Raw genomic sequence first — 18,311 nt, forward strand, 5'->3', positions numbered from 1 at the left:
GTAAGAAGACCAGACTTAATGGTCTGACTGATACTGGAGGAACCCCGGAAAGCATGGCCCCTGGATTCTCTATTAGCCCAGAACTGAAACAGTTTCCGAGGCCAACTCTTCAGTCAGGGATTGGACTGGACTGTGGGACATAAAGTGATACTTGTGAGGCGTGTGCCTCTTAGCTCAAGTAGATACAAGAGACTAAGTGGGCAGCTTCTGTCCGGAGGTGAGATGAGAAGGCGGAGAGGGTTAGGAGCTGGTTGAATGGACATGGGGAATCAAGGGGGGAAAAGAAGCGGGGGCCGGCAAAAGAAGGGGAAAACAAATAAAAGCAAAAAAAAAAGGAAGGAAAAAATTTTGGAAGGGGAAAAAAAAAGAATTAATACCAAGCTGGTCATAACAAAAGGGAATAATAATGAAAACTAAAAAAGGGAAAGAAAAAAATGAGGTCAGTGGAGTTGTCAGAATGGAAGCCCATCGTAAGTTGGGGGCTACGTGTACTTCTATATGTAGGTATATTGAACATTTTCTGGAAGTCTGCATATCAGCAGGTAGCTGTGGCTGTATCTGGGGGGTGACTGGCATGGGTCTAGGAAAGGAGGGTTTTCACTTTGGATATATTACTGCAATTTTTTACAAGGAAAACGTAATCGTATATTTTTTTTTAAATCCCAGGAAAATCAACTGTGTGTATCCTTCAGTTTTCGGAACCTTATAGAGCAGGTTTAATGCTGTAATGTGAACTTGTTACAGATTTACCACAGATTTTTATGATACATTTTATCAAAAGGCAGAGAACGTCTATAACATGTCTTTAAGGTTAGTGTATTATTACTTAGGCTTTTGTGAGTAAACCTGTCTCGGCTAGGTTATGTGAGGAGGGTGCGTGATAACTGACTTCTTAAGAAGCTATTGAATTGTGAAATAAATGGGGGCAGTTACAAAACAGAAAGTAATAGTTAGGCTCTGCTGAATAAAATTAAGGTTTTTTTCCCCTTTGGTGTAGCAATAGCTGACTAATGTATTTGATGGCGCAGTTAGTAAGCACTGGAAGATTCATTTTCAATTGCAGAGGTAATCTTCAGCTCTTTTAGATGAAAGTGCCCAGAACATCAGGTCTCAAATATGAGATGAAAACCTCTGAACTAGCTCTAATGTACTGACTGATACTAACTATGGTAGAAGAATTTTGATGGCACTTTACACTTGAGTAATAATCCTATTGATATCATACCTAGCATGCATTATGATAAAATGTTGGGACTTATTGCATCAAAAATTTTCGTGCTATAACAAAGTTTGTTTAGAAAATATTCTGCATCCCACTTTGGTGAGTGGCATCTAGGGTCTTAAAGGCTGACAGGTGGCCATCTAAGATGCATTAGTTGGTCCCAACCACCTGGAGTAAAGGAGAATGAAGAACACCAAAGACACAGAGAAAATATTTGCCCAAGAGACAGAAAGGGCCACGTAAATCAGAGACTTCATCACCCTGAGACCAGAAGAACTAGATGGTGCTCGGCTACCACCAATGACCACCCGGACAGGGAACGCAACAGAGAGTCCATGACGGAGCAGGAGACAGGTAGGGTGCAGAACTCAAATACTAGTAAGAAGACCAGACTTAATGGTCTGATACTGGAGGAACCCAGGAAAGCATGGCCCCTGGATTCTCTGTCAACCCAGAACTAAAACAGTTTCCGAGGCCAACTCTTCAGACAAAGATTGGACTGGACTGTGGGACATAACATGATACTCGTGAAGAATGTGCTTCTTAGCTCAAGTAGATACATGAGACTAAACAGGCAGCTCCTGTCCAGAGGTGGGATGACAAGACAGGGAGGGTCAGGAGCTGTTTAATGGACATGGGAAGTCGGGTGGAAAGGAGGCGTGTGCTCTCACAGCATAGGGAGAGCAAGTAGGGCCACATAACAATGTATGTATAAATTTTTGTGTGAGAAACTAACTTTAAATGTAAACCTTCACTTAAAGCACAATTAAAAAAGAAATCAAGCGATGTAAAGAAAAATTTCGTGCTAGCAGGGATAATAGTGATAGAGTGCTGATGTAAGCTTCACATGTATCACATCATTTAATCCTCACAATAGTCCCACAGTTTGGAACTTAGTTTCACTTAAAGGAGCCCTGATGACCAGTAGTTAAGCACTTCGCTGCTAACCAAAAGGTTGACGGTTCTAACCCACACAGTGGCTCTGTGGGAAAAAGACCTGGCGATCTGCTCCCATAAAGATTACAGCCTAGGAAACCAAATGGGGCAGTTCTACTCTGTCACATGGGGTCGCTGTGAGTCGAAAATCAACTTGACGGCATGTAACAACAACATCATCATTTAACATAGTAAGAAACTGGGGTCAGAGGGGTTAAGTAACTTGCCCAAAGTCATGTAGCTAGACTCTGCAGACTAGGATTTTAACTCCAGCACTCAGATCTCAGAGCCTGCCGCCGTATCCTCTACCCTCAGAGTTGGTATCAACTTGGATATCTCAAAGGCACTTCTGGTTCCTTTGAATCTAAAACCAAACTCAGGAACTTTACTCCCTCCAGCCTCTCCTTGGTCTTCTTTTGTTGTTGTCTGTCTCGTTGAATGTCATCTTCTTTCATATGTGTTTACCTCAGTGGTTATTCCTTATTCTTGGGATGAAGGCCAGCATTTATAACAGGACCTGTAAGGCCATTATCTGGCCCTGGCTGACTTCTCCATTTTCATTTTGGCCATTTCTTCCCTCCTCCTCTGTGTTCTAGTACACTGACTCCTCACAGGTCCTTTAATGGGGCCTTGACTATTTTAGGCTTTCTCCTATACTTCTCTGTCTGGAATCCAGCTTCTACCCCACTAATTAACTCCTACTCATCCTCCTAAAAGGACCCCTCATGGCACAATGGTTAAACACTTGGCTGCTAACCAAAAGGTCAATCGTTGAACCCACCAACTGCTCTGTGGAGAGAAGAAGACCTTTTGATCTGCTCCTGTAAAGATTACAGCCTGGGATACCCTATAGGGCAATTCAGCTCCTTTATATAGGTTCACTGTGAGTTGTAATTGACTTGGTGGCACATAATGACAACATCCTTCTAATCTCAGTGCAAACAGCACAGTCTTGGATAAGCTTTCCCTCACCTCCCTCCTTGTCCCAACCAAAAAAACCAAACCCGATTCCAACGCATACTCTAGGACAGAGTAGAACTGCCCCATAGGGTTTTCAAGGAGCGGCTGGTAGATTTGAACTGCCAACCTTTTGGTTAGCAGCTGAGCTCTTAACCACTGCACCACCAAGGCTCCCCCTCCTTGTTCCAGACCATATCAAATCTGGTTGCAAGTTATTTTAGCACCATTTATAGCTCACAAAGCATTTTGAATTGTATATTTTTATGATTATTTTATTAATGTTCATTTTTCTCTCTTAGATTCTAGTACCTTCAAGGCTGAGCGCTATAATACATACCCAATAAATTTGAATGAATGATGGAATCAGATCTTAGCTGCTTAATTTTCTTCCTGAGGAAACTGAAACTTGAAAAATGTATCATAGTCTTTGAAGCATGGAGTCAGACTGCCACTTAGTAGCTGAAAGTAGTTACTTAACCTCTCCAGGTTACACTGTTCTTGTCTGTTAAATAAGGATGAAGATAGTGCTGCGCCTTGGCTTGTTGTGCAGATGAAATGAGTTAATACATGTGAAGCATTGGAAACAGTGCCTGGCCTGTACTCAAATGGGTGTGAAGTGGGAGCTGTTGTTGTTTAGTATTGGGACCTCCCCCAGGGTCATTCAGCTGTTCAGTGCAGAGCCTGTCCCAGGTACCAGTTGTACTTCATGATGTTCTCCATCCTGAGATCGTATGGAATACTTTCAGATTTCTTCTGGGAGCTGAAGTTCATCTTTGTACTTTCTTTGATAAATGGATGTGCAGTTTCTTGCACAGAGATGGTGTGTGCACATTTTTGTTGTCTTCAGTTTAACCTAATTACAGATAAGGATCATACCCACTCCCACCATCAACCCTTGGGAGGCATTTCTGATACACAGTGAGAATTTGTGCTTTCATGGGATAAGAAGGTTAAGTACCAGCTGTGTTCAGACTTAGACTGTCAGATTAAGGTCTTTGAACTCAAATCTTTTGGAAAGAATTAAAAGATTTTAAGCAGGGAGTAGGCTATACATAGACTTTATTATTGAAAAATTGATTGCAGCAATTGGGATGAGAAGCTAGGTTTAGATGATGGTCTCAGATGAATTTAGGGACGCTGGAGGGAGAGCTGGGCTTTGTAGGGGAGATAATGTATAGATGATTGTATAGATTAAGTTGGAATTGCTTGTTGGACTTCTAAATGGAAGTACTCTCAAGTTGTTAACTGGGTGGGACAGAGGCCAGGAGAGAAACCTGGGATGGAAATACTGAAAACTATGTAGTATGATAAAAAGAGTAAAGCAGATAGCAGCTGTAGGTATTCTAGCTAAAAGCAGATCCTGCAGTACTTGCACGTGACAGGGTTTTGTGAGCTCTGATGTCTGTGTATACTTGAAGCCAACAAAACCACATTTCTGCATTTACTTGACGACGACAAAACCACATTTTAAATAGTACTCTATTTAAGCATGGCATTCCCCTGGTCTGCCCTAGTGCTGTTACAGTGCACGCCGTCTCTCAGTTTAATAAATAGAGTAGATTACCTTGTGGTGCATAAAAAGAGGTAAATGGAAGGGAATATGATGTCATGAAGTTTTCTTCTCAGAATACCGAAGAAAAGGGTGACTATTAACCATTTTAATTTGATTTTATAAATACCACGTTATTTAAAAATATGCTTATTTTGAAAAGGAAGTTAAACGTAATGATAGCGCTCTTAAGAAGAACATCAGTGCGGTGGCAGATTTATTAAGTCCTGGGCCCAAGTTAACGAGATGTGTGTTTTGGGAGTCTTTGTACCCTGAATACCTCACTAACTCGGGTGCTTGTGCTGTTTGTTTTTTTCCTCCCCTTAACTAGGAATCGTGGTGCTTGGAATAAACAGAGCTCATGCCAAAAATGCAATCAGTAAAAATCTTATAAAAATGGTGAGTGTAAAAATAAAACTATTTGCTTCTCATTTTAAGGTAAAGTGTTGACATAAACTGAAAACGATCTCCCCTTTTCCTCTTTACCCTCTCTGTTTCTGTTTAGCTGTCAAAAGCTGTGGATGCTTTAAAATCTGATAAGAAAGTGCGGACCATAATAGTCAGGAGTGAAGTCCCAGGGGTATTCTGTGCTGGTATGTAAATACGTTTTATTATGAAATTACACTGCATTCTAGTTTTCCCTCAGTATTAGCCCATTTTCCATTAGTCTGTGGTTTATACTCTATTACAAACAATTCCTCTTTGTTTTTTATTGTTTCTCAGGAAAAGAAAAATATGCTTTGTTTGTTAGCAGTAGAACTTTTACAACATGTGGATTGTTGAGAAAGCTGGAAAAAATACTTTGAAACATTAAAATATTTATTTGTGGTACATGAATGACATTTATGAAACATCAGCTGGAAATGAAAAATTGGGTCTTCTACCCACAGCACTGTGCTCTGTATTTATCAGTAGCTGCCCTGTTACAAGGGGGAAGGGAGGTTTGAACTCAAACAAGGCTTTACTGAAAGATGACATATGGTCAAAGACTTGGAGGAGCTAGCTATGCAGATAGTTGGAGGAAGAGTTGTAGAGAGAACAGCAGGTGCTGGTGAAGCTAGTGGAATGAACCCAAGGCAAACTAACAGTAGGTGAGGGCAGAGAAGCAACGAAGGGGCCAGATCATAGGTCATTGAAGGGACAAGAAACCATGGAAGGATTTTGAGCAGAGATTTGACTTGCTATGACTTATGTTTTAAAGGCATCACTCTGACTGTTACATTGAAAGTAGACTGTAGGAGAGCAAGGGTACCAGCAAGGAGAAGAGTAGAGATCCATGACAGTAATCCAAGTGAGATGCGCTGGCCTGAGCCCTGGACGCTACAACATGAAAGGCCAGAAGAGGAGCTGCGGCCAATGAGGGAGGATGAAAATGTGAGAGTTTAGAGTCTCTGAAGCCAAGAGAGGAAACCGGTTCAATGAGGAAGGCATAATCAGTGTTATCAAATTGCTGGTGGGTCAAGTAAAATGGCTTGCAAATTGATCATTGGATTGAGGGATGTGGAAGTCGTTGCTGACCTTGACAAGAACATTTGCAGTTAATTGGAGTGATAGAGGCAAAGATGAAAATAGGAGGAATTGGAGACAGGGAGTAAGTATATAGACAATTCTTAGAGTTTAGGGGCAAAGGAGGATGGAGAAGTGTGTGGTACTGGGGAGAGGGAGCAGTGAAGTTAAGAGTGTTTTTTGGATTTTTATTTGTAAAGATTGGAGAAGTAGCGGCATGTGTTGATGTGGATAGGAATGAACCAGTAGAGAATTAGGAAAGGGTGGTGAGAGCACAATGTCCCTGTTTAGGTGAGAAGGGATGGAATCCAGTGGCGGAGTGGGAGAATTGGCTTTAGCTAGAAGCACGTGCAGTTGGTTCATTCATTGGAACAAGTATACGTGGGTAAGGCGGAAGAGAAAATAACTGAGATCTGGTGGGAGTATGCATCCAATTGCTTCTCTTTTTCTTTTTCTTCAGTGAAAGGAGAAGCAAGGACTCAGTTAAGATTGAGATTTGAGAATTGGAGAGGGGATGACAGAGGCTTGAGGAGAGTAAGGTGTGAAGTAGGAGGTTGGGTGAAGTTAATGGACTAGTGATGCCAAGTACTGATAGATGCCCACTGCAGGTTAGTGGTTATGAAATTATAGTGGGGCTAGTCATCCCCTGCTCATGTGCTCTTTTAAAAAAATCAGCTATAAAAATGTTTTTACCCTTTTATTCAGTGATCTTGCTTCTGGAAATTTGTCTTAAGGAAATAATAGAAAATATGGAAATAATTGTCAGCATGAAAATGTTTGTTAGATTAGTTATATCAGTAGCCTAGTTGTAAGGAAATGATTCAGTAAATTTAACACTCATTAAAATGCTGAAAGCAACTGTTTAAAGTGATAACTGTAAAGATAGTATTACTGTGTGGAAAATGCATGTTATACGAGTAGAGAGAACAGTATACAAAATGTTACACCCATTAGGACAATAGCTATGTTAACTAAATCTACAAATAAGACCATGGGTTGTGGGTGATGTTTTTGTTCCTCTATCCTGAAACATTCTGTAATTATATATTAATAAATTATATTATGCAAATATATGCAAATGAAATAATTTTTAAAAATTACTGAGTGTATTAGTATATTCTCCTTTGGTAACTAAAATTGTGAGCGTTAACTGAATTCTTGAATTATTGTTGCAACATTTGAGAGGAAAATTTTTAGAATAAAAAAAGCCTATAGAAGAAGTCAGATCCTTTGATTTTATAAAATCCCTTCGAGGTTAAGGACCTGGTCAGAGGTGGTGACTTAGCGGAAACTACTACTTTTGACTCCTAGGGCAGAATTCATTGTACCAGTCGTTTCTACTCTCTTGGAGTATGAGGTTTCCCTTTAGAAAAAAAAAAAAATTTTATTGTGTTTTTGGTGAAAGTTTACACAGGCAGTTAGGTTCTCATTTAACAATTTCTGTACATATTGTTCAGTGACGTTGGTTATATTCTTCTCAATATATCAGCATTCTCGTTATTTCCATTGTGGTTGTTCTCTTTCCATTAATCTAGCTTCCCTATCGCCCCTAGCCTTCTCATCTTTAGTCTAGGATAAATGTTAACCATTTGGTTTCGTCTACGCAATTATTTAGAGGAGCACAGTACTCACGAGTGATATTATTTATTTTATGGGCCAATCTGTCATTTGGCTGAAAGGTGACCTCTGGGAATGATTTGAGTTCCAAGTTTAAAGAGTGTCTCAGGGCTGTAGTCTCAGGGGTTCATCTAGTCTCTCCTGGTCCAGTAAGTGTGGCCTTTTTTTTAGGAATTTGAATTTCATTCTACATTTTTCTCCCATTCTCTCTGGGACCATCTATTGAGTCCCTGGTCGGAAGGGTCGGTAGTGATACCCCGGCACCATCTGGTTCTTTTGATCTCAAGATAGATGATGAAGTTGTTCGTGTAGATTTGTTGGTTCTGTAGACTAATTTATTCTCTGAGTCTTTGGTTTTCTTCTTTCTCTTTAGCTCTGGATGAGTAGAGACTAATAGTTGTGTCTTAGATGGCCACTTGCAAGCTTTTAAGACCCAAGATGCTACTCACCAAAGTAGGATGGTAGAATATCATCTTTATGAACTGTATTATACCAGTTGACTGAGTTGCCCCACGAGACTATGGTTCTAATCCCTCAAACCCAATAGACCAATCCCATGAGGTGTTTTTGGTTTTATCCAGGATGTATACATAACTATGCCTCCTATGTGCTTTCTTTTATACTTGAAAATGCATGTGCAACACACATACATGTGTATATACATATGCCTACTGAAACCAAACCAAACCCGTTGCTGTCGAGTCGATTGCAACTCGTAGTGACCCTGTTGGACAGAGTAGAACCTGTCCTATAGAGTTTTGAAGGAGCACCTGGGGGATTTGAACTGCTGACTTTTGGTTAGTAGCCATAGCTCTTAACCACTATACCACCAGGGTTTCCACATATGCCTACAGTTATTCATATATGCCTTCCTGTACATATTTATGCATACTTATGTATCGGTGTAACTAGATGACTAAGGTGGGTGCTTTGTCTTTTTGTCGTTGAGTTGCTGAAGTTTACTATAAATTTTGGAGATCAGACATTACCTGATATGTCCTTTCCAAAATTTTTTTTCTCAGTCTATAGGTTCTCTTTTTACTCTTTTGATAGTGTCTTTTGATGAGCAGAAGTTTATAATTTTTATGAGATCGCACTTACCTATTTTCTTCTATTCGTGCATTTGTTGTAATTCTTGTTACCCTATTTTTACCGAAGATTAGGTCCCATATTTTTCTCCCAGGAATTTTATGGTTTTAAGTTTGACATTTAGGTCTTTGATGCATTTTGAGTTAGTTTTTGTGTTTGATGAGGTATGGGTCCCGTTTCAGTTTTCTGTAGGTGGATATCCAGTTTTGCCAGCACTGTTTATTAAAGAGATTGTCTTGGCCCCACTGGATGGGCTTTGACCCCTTGTAGAAAATCAGTTGTCCATGGACGGTTTGGGTTTAGTTCTGAGTTCTTTGGGCTATTCCATTGGTCCATGTGTCTGTCGTTGAACCAGTACTGGGCTGTTTGGATTACAGTGGCTGTATAGTATGTCTTGATGTCAGGAAGTCTGAGGCCTCCTGCTTTGTTCTTTTTCTTCAATATTGCATTGGCTATTTGGGATTTCTTTCCTTTCCATATGAAGTTGGTCATTCGTTCTTTCAATTAAGTAAAGAATGTTGTTGGGATTTGTATCGGGATTGCATTGAATCTGCAGATCGCTTTAGGTAGTATTGACATTTTCACTATATTAAGCCTTCCTATCCGTGAGCATGGGATGTCTTTCTGTTTTTATAAGTCTCTTTTAGTCTCCAGTAGCAGTGTTTGATAATTCTCATTGTATAAGTCTTTTATGTCTCTGGTTAGGTTAATCCCTAGGTATTTTATTCATTTGGAGGCTATTGTAAATGGTCTTATTTTCTTGATTTCTTTTTCAGAGTAGTCTTTTTAGTCTAGAGGAACCCGACTGATTTTTGTGTGTTGATCTTGTATCCTGCAACATTGCTACATCTTTCTATTAGTTCCAGCAGTTTTTTTGTGGAATCTTTAGGGTTTTCTATATATAGTATAATGTCACCTGCAAATAATGGTAGTTTTACTTCTTTTCCTGTTTGGATACCTTTTATTTCTCTTTCTTGTCTTATTGTTCTGGCTTGGAGTTTCAGTACAATGTTGAATAAGTCTGATGATAATAGGCATCCTAGTCTCATTCCTGTTCTCAGAGGGAAGGTTCTCAGCCTTTCTCCATTGGGTGTAATGTTGGCTGTTGGTTTTTCAAATATGTCCTTAATTATGTTGAGGAATTTCCCTTCTTTTCCTATTTTGCTGAGCCTTTATCAGAAAAAGGTGTTGGATTTTATTGAATGCCTTTTCTGCATCGAATGATATGATCATGTGGTTCTTTTCCCTTGTTTTATTCATGTGGTAGATTATAGTGTTGATTTTCTTATGTTGAACTACCCTGGTAATCCTTCTATGAATCCCACTTGATCATGGTGTATGATTTTTTTGGATATGTTGCTGTGTAGTCTATTGGTTAGAATTTTGTTGAAAAGTTTTACATCTGTATTCATAAGGGATATTGGTCTGTAAATTTCCTTTTTTTGTGATGTCTTTGCTTGGTTTCGGTATCAGGGTTATGCTGGCTTCATAGAAGGAGTTTGGTAGCGTTCCGTCCTCTTCTGTTTTTGTAGAAACTGAGTAGGATTGGTGTCAGCTCTTCGTTGAGTGTTTGGTAGGATTCTCCAGTGTAGCCATCTGGTCCTGGGTTTTTTGTTGTTGTTGCTGGTAGTTTTTTGATGACATCTTCAATCTCTTCTTTTGTGATAGGTGTTTTTAAGTTTTCTAGTTCTATTTTTGATAATTTGGGTAGGTAGTGTGTTTCTAGGAATTTGATCATTTCCTCTAGGTTTTCAAATTTATGAGAGTGTAATTTTTCATAGTAATCAGTTATAATCTTTATCTGAATCGTAATGTCACCAGTTTCATTTCTTCATTTGGTTATTTGCCTCCTCTGGATTTTTTTTTTTTTTGTCAGTCTGGCTAGTGGTTTGTCTATTTTGTTGATCCTTTCAAAGAAATAACTTCCAGTTTGTTAAATCTTTTAATTGTTTTTCTGTTTTCTAATTCATTTATTTCTGCCCTGATTTTTTATTATTTCTTTTTTTGGTTACTTTTGACTTTTTTTTTTATCTTTTTTTCTGTTTTTCAAGTTGTCGGTTTAAGTTAATGATTTTGGATCTTCTTTTTTCATGTAGGCATTTATTGCTGAAAATTTCCCTCTGTGTACTGCTTTTGCTTTGTCCCAAAGGTTTTAACATGTAGTATTTTCATTTTCGTTTGATTCTAGGAATTTTTTAATTTCACTTTAGATTTCTTGTATGACCCAATAATTTTTTAGCAGTGCGCTATTTGGTTTCCATGTAAGTTTGTTTTTCCCCTTAATTTAACCTGTTGTTGATTTCTAGTTTTATACTGTTATGGACCGAGAAGATGCTTTGTATGATCTCAATCTTTTTAAATTTCCTTAGGCTTGTTTTGTGTCCTAGTATATGATCTATTCTGGAAAATGATCCATGTGTGCTGGAGAAAAATGTGTATTGTTCTGATGTTGGCTGGAGTGTTCTGTATATGTCCATTACGTCCAGTTTGCTTATGGTTTTATTTAAGTTCTCAATGTCTTTAGTGATTTTCTTTTTAAATGTTCTGTTTGTAATCAAAAGTGATGTGTCGAGGTCCCCTATTATTATCGTGGAGTTGTCTGTTTCTCCTTTTATATTAGTCAGAATTTGTTTCATGTATTTTGGTGCATTGCTGTTAGCCACATACATATTTATAGTTGTTATATTTTTCGTGGAATTGCCCCTTTCATTATTATGTAATGTCCTTCTTTCTCTCTTGTAACAGATTTTGATTTAAAATCTATTTTATCTGATACTACTATGGCCACTCCTGCTCTTTTTTGTTTACTGGTTTCATGGACTATTTTTCTCCATCTTTTTATTTTCAGTTTGTGTCCTTGTGTCTCAGGTGGGTTTTCTTGTAGACAGCAAAAGGATGGATCATGACCTTTTATCCATTCTGCCACTCTGCCTTTTGCATGGGACGTTTAGACCATTTACATTTAAGGTTATTACTAAAAATGAATTGTCTACCTCACTCATTTTGTTACTTGTTTTTTTGAGTGTTTTGTGTCTTATTTATTATACTGATTTTTCTGTTTTTGTTTGTATTTGGGTACTTTCTTGTGATGAGCCTTTTTGTTAACTTCCTTCTTTTCTCCAGAATGTGTCTTCTTAGTGATTTCTTAGTGGTTACCACATATGTTATATTACATGACTTACAATGACTGTAATGTCTGGCATAAGAATAACTGTTAGCATACAACCTTAACATAATAAATCTGTTCCTGATATGCTCCTCCTTCCCATTTCTGTTTTTGTGTCTCTGTTAACATCAATATACAACCAATATTCAGTAGGTTTAGTTCGTACTTATTTCTTAATGTTCTTGCCTTTCTATTTGGTGTACTCCCCTGAGTAATACTTGCAAAGCTGGTCTGGTAGTGGCAAATTCCCAGAGCTTCTGTTTGTTTGGGAATATCTCGATTACCCCCCTCGTTTTTGAATGACAACTTTGCTGGGTGAGTATTCTTGGCAGTGGTTTTGGTTCAGTATTTTGTATACATCTCCATTGTCTTCTGACCTCTAGAATTTCTGGGGAAAAATCTGCATTGATTCTTATGAAAGACCCTTGGTATGTTAAACTGCATTTTTCTCTTGCTGCTTTCAAAATTCTTTCCTTGTCTTTGGTTTTCAAGAATTTTATTAGGATATGTTACAGAGTTGGTCTTTCTGTGTCTCTTCTGATTAGGGTTCGTGTAGCTTTCTGTATTTGCAGGCTTGGTTCTCTGGTCAGGTCTGGGAAATTCTTATTATCTCTTGGAAAATTGTTTCTATGCCTTTATTGTTGTGGTGCTCTGGGATTCCAGTAATTCTGGATTTCTTAACTGAATCCCATATTTCTTTTTGAGTTTGTTCACATTTGTTTGTACTTTTCTCTTTTTCAATTCAGATGTTTTATTCTCCAGTTCTAGTAGTTCTCTTTGTTTTTTTTTTATGTTTTCAGATTCCTTGTTGAATCTCTCATTTTGTTCCTCTGTTTGCTTCCTGAACTCTGCTAGTTTGTTTCCTGTGTTTTTTGCTTTCTTCAGACATGTTTAGTGCCATCGTCTGAAAATTATCAATTCTTTGCATTATTCGTTCTTCCATATGAGAGATTTCCTCTTCTTCATGTTTTACTCTAGAGTGTTCCTTCCTCTCTTGTGCTTTTGTATTTTTTAGTAGTTTTTGTTGCACTTGAGCCATTTTGTTATCTTTTCTTTAGTTTTTTTATTCTGTTTATTGTGGAAAAATTTAAGAGATCTGTATGCTTGGTCTCTGGGATTCAATACGCATGTGTGGGAGGAGGGTTTCTCTGGATGCCACCATTGTCATGCGTGGTGAGGATTGACTTTACTGTGGTAACTGTGAGGGTTTGTTTTCAGTCTCCCTTACCAGTGCCCCAGGACAGGCACAAACACTACCCATGGTGTCTCGCTGGGGGCCACCTCCTGCTTGCCTGTCAGTCTTGACCGTTCCCCTCACCCTGTTGCCTTTGCAGCTCTTCCCTGTCCTCATGCCTGTTAGTTTCAGGCCTCAGTGAGGCTCATCAGTACTCTCATGCAGTGTTAAGGTCTTCCTTTGCCCCCTTCCACTTGTGCAGCCTGCGAACTCCCACGGCCAATTTGTGATAACTTAAAAAAAACAATCCACCTAGAGCTTCCTCAGATAAGCTCCCCTTTTGTGTTCCCTGCCTAGGGGTTGTTACCTAGTCCTGTCCCAAAATGGCTGTGATGAGCTCCCGCTCCTGATGTTAGCAGGTAGGATCTCTCAGTTCCTGTGCTGACCCTGTTCCTCCTCTCCCCTGATTCTGGACTTGCCCTGGTTCTCCAGTTCCTCAGCTGCTGTTGGGGAGGACCGAGATCTCGGGCTGTGCTTTACTTTTATTCCTTGTTCTGTGTGTTAGTTGCTGGAGGAGTAGATGGGAGCATCCACTCACTTCGCCATCTTGCTCTGCCCTGAGGTTTCCTTTTAAAGGTCTTAAAAGTGGACACACTTAACACGTCTTAGTGGCCGTACATTGATTGAGAAGATGTGTAAAGTTAGAATGCTGCTGTGTTTATAGTAATGTGTTTGGATGACTTTTTTTGTTACTAATCACAGCAACATCTAGGGACAGATAAAAAATATGTCATAGTTATCAAGGCTGTAGACAGTGTTCCCTATGCGTACGTGTCTTAGTTACCTAGTGCTGCTATAACAGAAATACCATAAATGGGTGGCTTTAAGAAACATTTATTTTCTCACAGTTTAGGAGGTTAGAAGTCCAAATTCAGGGTGCCAGCTGTAGGGGAAGGCTTTCTTTCTCTGATGGCTCTGGAGGAAGATCCTTGTCTCTTTGAGCTTCTGCTCCTGGGTAATCTTCATGTGGCTTGGCATCTCTCTTCCCCCATCTCCGCTTCTCTCACTTGTTTAATCTTTTTTATATCTCCAAAGAGATTGACTGAAGACACATTTTATACCACTCCTGTCTCATTAACGTAACAGACAACCCAAACTGGATTATATGCATAGACATACCAGAAAAGAAACCAAATCTGTTGCTGTTGAGTTGATTCCGACTCATAGCAACCCTATAGGACAGGGTAGAAGTGCCCCATAGGGTTTCCAAGGAGCGCCTGGTAGACTCAAACTGCTGACCTTTTGGTTTACAGCCAAACTCTTAACCACTACACCACTAGGGTTTCCTGCACAGGCATAGAGGTTAGGATTTACAACACTTATTTTTGGTGGACACAATTCAGTCCGTAACAGTCCATACCTTGGCCACTCATAATTCATGTACTTGCCACATGCAAAACAATTCACCCCATCCCATCATCCCAAAAGTCTTAAATCAAGTCCAAGTCCAGATTCCATTGTGGGGCAAAATTCCTCTTTATCTGTGAACCTGTGAAATCTAAACCTAAAAAACTTACTGCTGTCAAGTCAATTCCGACTGATAACAACCCTAGAGGACAGAGTAGAACTGCCCCATAGGGTTTTCAAGGAGCGGATGGTAGATTCGAACTGCCAGCCTTTTCATTAGCAGCTGAGCTCTTAACCACTGCGCCTCCAGGGCCCTAGAGTACAAGTTATCTGCTTCCAAAGTACATTGGGGGAACAGACCCAAGGTAGACATTTCCATTACGAGAAATTGGAGGGAAGAAGGGGTAGCATACACCAAGCAAGTTCCAAACCCAGCAGAACAAATTACATTAGTTCTCAAGGCTTGAAAATAAACCTCTGTTCTCTGAGACCATCTAGGTAATGGCCCCGCCCTCCAGACTCTGGGTATTGGCTATGCTGTCAGGATTCTGGGTGGAGGCCGCTTGGCCCTGTGCATCAGCTCCATCTTCCAGGCCCACTAGGACAGCAACTCTGTTCCCTTGGCTTTAGGCAGCCCCATTCTGCTAGTTCTTCTGAGTGGTGACCCCATCCACTCAGCTCCGGAGGCTCTGTTCTTCTGCCCCTTAGGCATGGCAGCCCTGCCTCTCAGCTTTGGGTGGTGACCCGATTCCCCTGGCACACCTTAATGGCAGCTCCATGCTCGGGGACCAAGTTGGTGAAGATCTGCCTCTTTGGAACCTACGAGGCTGCAGCCCCACCCTTTGAGATCCAGAAGACGTCTGTTTGAAACCAGGAAGGCCCGGCTTCCCGTGTTCTTCCACCTGTTCTGCTGATCTCTGAGCTGCTCCAGGGATGGTCTTTTTCTTCTCTTAGAGGACAACAGATGTAGCTCCTTTGGCCTGTTTCTTGCCTGTAGATTTCCAAGAGAGAGACAATTTTCTTTCCTTTCGTCTTTTCTCTGTCCCTTTCAATCTAAGCTGATCGGTTTTCTTCTGTGGTAGTTGGTTAGATCCATCAGTCGTAGGCTTAGTCTCTTTATCAAAAGATTGTATTGCCATGTCCTTGGTGAACATTGTAAGACACGTCCTTAGTTTGTACAACAGAATTTCCAGATCTTTAAGTTCTGTTTTCATTTTGCATAGTTCATTTTTAAATCCATCTTTCGTCTCACATTTTACTGTAAGCGGCAAGGAGAAACCAGGTGGGCCCTTTAAGATCTTGCTCAGAAATCTCATCAGCCAGATAATCAAGTTCATCACTTAACAAGTTCTTCCTTCCACCAGACATTCGAACGTAATTCAGAGAAGCTCTTTGCCACTGTATAAAAAGCATTATACTTCCTCCACTGTCAAATCACACGTTCATCGTTTTCTTTGAAAGCCTCACCAGAAGCACATTGAACATCTACATTGTAGCAGCGGTCCACTGCTGGTGCCATCTGTGTTCTCTAAGAAGGTAGGGCCTTTCTCTGTAGCTCTCCTCACTTCCTCCTGAGCCCTCACCAGAATCGCCCTTGACGTCCGTAATTCTACCAACAGTCTCTTCAAGGCAATCTAGGCTTTTACTGTTCGGCACCTTAAAAGTCTTCTAGCCTCTACCCATTACCCAATTCCAAACCCTCTTCCACATTTTAGGTATCTGTTAGAGCAGCACTTTACTCTTCCAGTAACAATTTCTGTCTTAGTTCTAGTGCTACTCTAACAGAAATAGCACAAGTGGATGGCTTTAACAAAGAAATTTATTTTCTCACAGTTTAGGAGGCTAGGAATTTGAATTCAGGGTGCCAGCTCTCGGGGAAGGCTTTTTTTCTCTGTCGGCTCTGGAGGAAGGTCCTTGTGTCTTTGAGCTTCTGCTCCCGGGCGATCTTCGTGTGGCTTGGCATCTCTCTTCCCCAACTCTGCTTCTCTTGCTTGCGTGTTTCCTATCTTTTATATCTCCAAAGAGATTGACTCAAGACACGCCCTGTCTCGCTAACATAACAAAGACAACCCATTCTCTAATGAGATTATAACAACAGTCATAGAGGTTAGAATTTACAACACGTATTTTTGGGGGACACAGCTCATAATAATGTGTGTTTTCAGAAACATGCCATAACCCTAGGCATTAGGTTGGGAATCACTGTTGTGCACTGTTTCCTGGAGATTACAACAAAGCTTCTGGGTTCATGGCTTGCCTTTAAGAAATATAATTTTGATTGTCAAAGCTTATTGTGAGGCATTGGTTATAGAGATTATATAAGAGATTGGGCTGAATATATGCTGCTTCTCCTAGTATATTCTAGAAATTACTTTTTATATTTTATCTCTTCTCAAAAAAAGGGAGGGGGAAGCTGAAATAATTCTATTTCAAAATGTTTAGTTAGTAAAAATATATTGCCTTTAATGAAATTATGAAAAAGTCCTTTTGGTGAGACTATCACAGTCATCTGATTATTTTTGTTCTTTTACTGGTGTAACACTAACTAGCAAACTACAAACATACTGTTTTTACTGTAAATTTTTTGAAATTAAAATTTATGGAAATTACCAAGACTGAGAATGTTTTCCTTTGAAATTCCTAAAATAAATTGTAAACAATTCTTAGTAATTGATTTCTATATATATATATATATCCTAAATTGCATTACACTAGTGTGGGGTTTTTGTTTTGTTTTTTTTTAAAGTTCGGGTGGTTTTGCTTCTGCTTTTCAATTCTAGTAAATAGTGTTATGACTAAAGACCTCTCACTAAAATTGCCAACATGCATCATTAAATGTTGTGTGTATTGTTCAAATGGATCTAGATGGTCGCGTAACGGTCAACTCATAAATTAATATTAGTTTAGCATGGCATTGTGTGTTGTTTGATTGTTCCCTTTTCTGAAATTAAAAAAAAAAGTTTTTACTGAGGTATGAATTACTTGTAATAAAATCTTACTAATTTTAAGTGTATAATTGATGAGTTTCGACAGATGTACAAACCACAATCACAGTAATGATATAGAACATTTCCATCACTTAAAAATTCCCTTGTACCCATTTGTAGTCAGTCTTCTTCCCCTACCCTGGCCCCTTATAGCACTGATCTTGCTGTTATTGTAGTTTTGTTTTTTTTCTAGAATTTCATATAAACAGAGTCATATTGTATATGGTCTTTTGTGTCTTTCTTTCGTTCAGCATAATGATTTGAGGTTCACACACGTTTTGCTTGTCTTAGTAATTTCATTTTATTGCTGAGTAATAGTCCACATTGTGTGGATATACCAGTTTGTTTATCTGTTCACCAGATAACTTCATTAGTGAGAGGCTCCCATGTATCCATCCACGTGATGACCATCACATGACATTCAGTAAAGCATGTCGGCAGTTTTAGTGAGAGGTCTTTAAAATCCAAAACCACAGGTGGCTGGGTGACATAGACCGCTAGGGGCTTTACTACTAGCTGAAAGACTAACAGTTCTAGCTCACTGAGATACACCTCAGAAGACACTGCTTTGAAAACCCAGTGGAGCAGTTCTACTCTGCACACATGGGGTTGCCATGAGTCAGAATTGATTCGATGGGAACTAACAACAATAGCATTAGGATCGGAAGAAGATATGTTATAAGGTGGGACCAGTCCCT

General features: G+C 39.5%; 1 protein-coding gene across 12 annotated transcripts in view; it reads left to right on the forward strand.

Moving 5' to 3' along the window:
* The window catches only part of AUH (AU RNA binding methylglutaconyl-CoA hydratase), a 214,417-nt gene that overhangs the window by 37,358 nt on the left and 158,748 nt on the right, over positions 1-18,311 (forward strand). For 9 of the 12 annotated variants that reach the window (XR_002825858.1, XR_002825859.1, XM_004387976.2 and 6 more), the window contains 2 exons: positions 4,999-5,066; positions 5,173-5,260. The exons of 1 other annotated variant lie outside the window; for it this stretch is intronic. Coding sequence is in view for 9 of the 11 variants with exons in the window: in XM_004387976.2 (XP_004388033.1) it covers positions 4,999-5,066; positions 5,173-5,260 (156 nt within the window). In the remaining 2 variants the exon portion in view is untranslated. Of the gene's footprint in view, positions 1-3,250; positions 3,809-3,852; positions 3,939-4,998; positions 5,067-5,172; positions 5,261-18,311 lie in introns of those variants that run through there. 2 more of the 12 variants (XM_023742123.1, XM_023742126.1) reach the window with 2 other exon arrangements.

Source organism: Trichechus manatus, unplaced genomic scaffold (genome assembly GCF_000243295.1).
Source record: "Trichechus manatus latirostris isolate Lorelei unplaced genomic scaffold, TriManLat1.0 scaffold00201, whole genome shotgun sequence".
NCBI classification, from domain to species: Eukaryota; Metazoa; Chordata; class Mammalia; order Sirenia; family Trichechidae; genus Trichechus; species Trichechus manatus.